Below are 4,489 nucleotides of genomic sequence, written 5' to 3'. Positions count from 1 at the left end.
GTTTTGCGAGTGTCTTTTCCTCCCTCGTTCCAGTTGTCAAGGGGGAGTTCTTTGTAGTTTAAGTTGGTTTATTGTAATAAACGTATTTGTTAATTCGTCTAGTGTGTTCTTGACCTCCTTTTTGAGGTTTTTTCCTTGAATTGTTTATTATCTGACAGTGGCCTACCGAATATCATACTGGTACGGGCTAACAATCAGGAAAAAAAGAACCTGAACATATCGAGAATCTATGAGATCTTTGGTTCCTTACATATTTTGGCGACCGTGTATAAGGATCCTGCTGACAGAGTAAACATTCTTCGGTTTGTCTCAAAAGGAAGGAGCGTGAGGAAGGGGGAGTTAGTTTTGCTATTCGTTTAAGTCGTGTGGTGTCTATTTTTTTTCTTTCTTTTTTTCTCAATTTGCCATTATTAGTTAGTCATGTCTCTCTTTGAAGGTCAGGTAGATTTAGCGGTGGCTGAATTCTTTGAGAACCCTAACTGGGAGGAAAATATATTTGATTTGAAGAGGGATGAATTATGGTACTTAGCTGAATTCTTTAACTTAGGTTTACCTACAGAAATTAGGAAGGGTCAGTTGTTGCGGGAAGTTTTGAAGTTTGCTAAGACTAACTATGAAATCATGGAAAAAACACTGTTCCTGAAAAAGAACAAGCCAACGTCAATAATAATAGCACGGAAGTAGGTAAAGAGAGTAATGATCAGGTGAGTGAGTTAAGGCTCAGCATACTTCGCGAGCAGTCCAAAATTAAGGAATTGGAGTTGAAGGCTTTGCAACTTCAAGCCGAAGAGAGGGCGAAAGAGCGAGAACACGAAATAAAATTGCAAATGCTTAAGAATAATAATAGTGATAATAAGCATACTGTTGGTGATGGGTTTAATTTAATGTCTGCTCTAAAATTAGTTCCTATTTTAAACGAGGAGTATGTACCGGAGTTTTTCATTTCCTTCGAGAGGATAGCGCGTAAGTTGAATTGGCCTAAGGACATGTGGACCACTATGGTCCAGTGTCGTCTTAAAGGTAAGGCCCAGAGAGTGTACAATACCTTAAGTGAGGACTTATCTAGTGATTATGACACTGTTAAGGCAATTATTCTCAGGGCTTATGATTTAGTGCCGGAAGCCTATCGACAGAAATTCAGGAATTTCAAGGAGACAAATATGACTTTTGTAGAGTTCGCTAGGCACAAGGAACAGTTCTTTGAGGAGTGGCTCAAATCGAAGGAAATTGACAATTTTGACAAACTTAAGGAGATAATCTTGGTAGAAGAATTTAAGCGAATGGTAACTAGGGATTTGAAAATACATTTAGAAGAGTTAAAGCTTGACTCACTCCAAGAAATAGCTATAGCTGCTGACAAGTACTCGTTGGCTCATAAGCAGGAGAGTATCCGGAGTGTGGGTAATAATAATAACAATAATAATAAACAGTTCTCTCCCCGAAATAACGGATGGAGAGTGGTTTTCAGAAACAACAATAGACGTACTGAATGTGACAACCCCGGATCTGATAATAATAATAATAGTAACAGTAATAAGAATAACAGTAGTAATAAGAATGGTAGTTTTAGTAGGCCAACGTAGTAGTAGAATTGGAAATGGTAAATGTAGGAAGGCTCCGATAGAGTCAGGTATAGTTTGTTTCTGGTGTAACCCGTTGAGCAGGATCAACTAGGTCCGATGAAACACGGTTTTTCGCAACACCTTTATCAAAGCATCGGATAAATGTTTCGCCCTAGAAGAAAATATTTAGATAGAAAACAGTTCTGGTACTGCCAATGTTGTTGCGGCAGAAAAACCCAATTGAGCAGGATCCTAAGTGACTGAAATTTTCAAAGGTATATCACAGATGGCATATTCACTAATTGAACAATTTTCACCCCATGTAGGTGGAGCTTTGTCTACTTCCTTATTGCAAGTACAAAAAGGAATGGACATAAGTATATGTCATAAAGGTTTTAATACCCATACAAGGCTTCAGATACTGATGGGCTGCTCAGTCGTTAATTATTATTATTTTGACAGCAGTTGTTAGACTAAGTTGTTAGTCGGTCCCCACTGATTTTGCATTTAAGCATGATGACTTTGTTATTCTAGGTGGGTTTCCTTGTTTTATTTCAAATGTAACCCATTGTTATTTTTCTTGGTTTTTTATTTATATCATATAACCCTAAACAGGTTGTATACTCGCTGCAAATAAAAGGTACTCTTACCCACTAGAAATTTTGATGTAGACTAAATATTTTGATGGTGAGGTTATGTTTTAGAGGCATCTAACACTATTGTTAGATGTTCTACCTGTCCCTGGTATCGATATGATATTTGCCAATGATTTGTCTATTGAGAATAAAACTGCTATTTTCCCTATTTTGACTGTTGTCGGTGTGGCGAACGACCACCACAGGTCTTCTCATATTTCAGAATTTTTCAAGCCTGTCTCGGTTGTGATTATCGAGTCTCCATTCACCGCCTACCTGGTGGATGGGCGGAGCCTTATGACGTCATATTATGTTTACGTCACGGGATCGAAAGAGATTTTCTCGGTCCCGGCATCGGTGACTTCATTTTACTCTATAAATATCAAAACTATCGAACTTGGCTCTAAATAATACTTGCAAAAATTAGAACTTGACGCGGATATAATTAACGGACAAAAGACTGACAGTACAAAGACTAACCTTAATTTTAAGATAATGTTATTGTTTTACAGGATGTTTTGAAATGGAATCTTCGGGTTTCACGGTAAACTCTACCCAAAGAAGCCCAAAACAAAGAATTTGATGAGTGTTGAAATCAATAATAATTATGATGATTTATGTAAACCTGTATTTTGTAAATTAGATGGGTTACTCAGAATTTTTCAAGGTTAGAGGTCTCGGGCGAAAGAGATCGATTGCACCTGCCGACCAGGTAGAGGATAACCCGACAATTAGTAATTCCTGATTTTGTAACTTAGATGTTATAGGTACAAGATTATGTCCTTAGGTCATGAAAGCAATCTTGCGTGAAAGCAATCTTGGACATTTTGGGGTAAGAAAAACTTTTCAGAAAATAGCTCGATATTTCTTTTGGCCCCGAATGCGTTCCGACATAAAGCGATCTGTACTTTCATGTAGGGTTTGTCAATTTGTTGGGAAACCTAATCAAAAGATACCTAAAGCCCCCCTCATCCCGATCCCGTCAGTTGGGGAGCCTTTTAGGGAGGTGGTCATAGATGTAGTGGGCCCTCTCCCGCGGACGCGCGGGAGAAATGAATATTTGTTAACTATAATTGATAGGATGACCCGCTTTCCCGAGGCTGTCCCTCTGAGAAGTATTCGTGGTGAAAAGGTCTTGGAGGCTGTGATTGGTTTCTTCACAAAGTATGGCATACCAAAGAAATTGCAGTCTGATTGTGGAACTAATTTTACAAGTCGTTTCTTTAAGAAGAAAATGAGTGAATTAGGTATTTGTCACGTGACTTCTTCCCCTTATCACCCACAGAGTCAAGGCCAGGTGGAGCGATTTCACCAGACCTTGAAATCTGTATTGAAAAAGTTCTGTTTTGAAACAGGGAAGGAGTGGGATAAGGAAGTCCCATTCGCTTTATTTGCTATTCGTTCGGTACCAAACGAGGCTTTGGGTTTCTCTCCTTTTGAGCTTGTTTTCGGCCATAGTGTGCATGGTCCTTTGGAGGTTTTGAAAGAACACTGGGAAGGAGAGACTCCTGAAGTCAACATTTTGGATTATTTGTCTGGTCTCCAGGAGAAATTGCAAAAAGCTTGGGATTTTGCAAAGGAGAATTTATGTAAAAATCAGGTAGTTATGAAAACCAATTATGACATTGGTGCTCAAAAACGGTCCTTCAATCCTGGGGATCGAGTTTTGGTGTTGTTGCCCATTCCCGGGAATCCGCTTAGGGCACAGTTTTCGGGACCTTGGAAAATACTTAAAAAGTGTAATGATGTTAATTATAATATTGAAACTCCTGGTAAAAGACGGAAAACAAGAATATGTCATATTAACATGTTAAAACCTTTTATAAGTAGAAATTTAGATGATGTAGAAGTTGTAGATACGGATCCTGTTTCTTTAATTAATGTAGAGGTAGATACTGTAGTTAGTGATAAGTTGTCTGTTAATCATGATACTTTGTCTAGTAATTCAGAAATTTTAAATAATTTACCTTTTAAATTTCAGCACCTTAACGAGGAAAAATCCTCCTCACTAATTAAGTTGATTAATAAATATAAGGATTTGTTCAAGGACACACCAGGTAGGACTACGATCCTTGAACACGACGTCGATATCGGAGAGGCTAAACCGATTAAGCAATGTCCTTACAGACCCAATCCCACAAAGAGGGACATTGTGAAAGAAGAGGTAAAGTACATGTTGGAAAATGACTTAATTGTGCCCAGCTGTAGTCCATGGAGTTCTCCTGTTGTGTTGGTCAAAAAAGAGGGCGGTCAACATCGCCTTTGCTTTGACTACAGGAAGGTAAATGCTGT

The 4,489-nt window shown here is 38.4% G+C and overlaps 1 protein-coding gene across 1 annotated transcript in view; it reads left to right on the top strand.

The window, feature by feature from the left end:
• The first annotated feature begins 998 nt into the window (after positions 1-998).
• The window catches only part of LOC136827111 (uncharacterized), a 10,848-nt gene continuing 7,357 nt past the window's right edge, over positions 999-4,489 (top strand). The window contains exons 1-2 of the mRNA XM_067084870.1: positions 999-1,401; positions 3,184-4,489. The exon at positions 3,184-4,489 is cut by the window's right edge and continues 426 nt beyond it. Of these exons, the coding sequence (XP_066940971.1) occupies positions 999-1,401; positions 3,184-4,489 (1,709 nt within the window). The remainder of the gene's footprint in view (positions 1,402-3,183) is intronic.

The sequence above is a fragment of the Macrobrachium rosenbergii genome, chromosome 41 (genome assembly GCF_040412425.1).
Source record: "Macrobrachium rosenbergii isolate ZJJX-2024 chromosome 41, ASM4041242v1, whole genome shotgun sequence".
Taxonomy (NCBI): domain Eukaryota; kingdom Metazoa; phylum Arthropoda; class Malacostraca; order Decapoda; family Palaemonidae; genus Macrobrachium; species Macrobrachium rosenbergii.
Note: the sequence above shows the minus strand (reverse complement) of the source record. Positions and strands in the feature narration are given on the sequence as shown.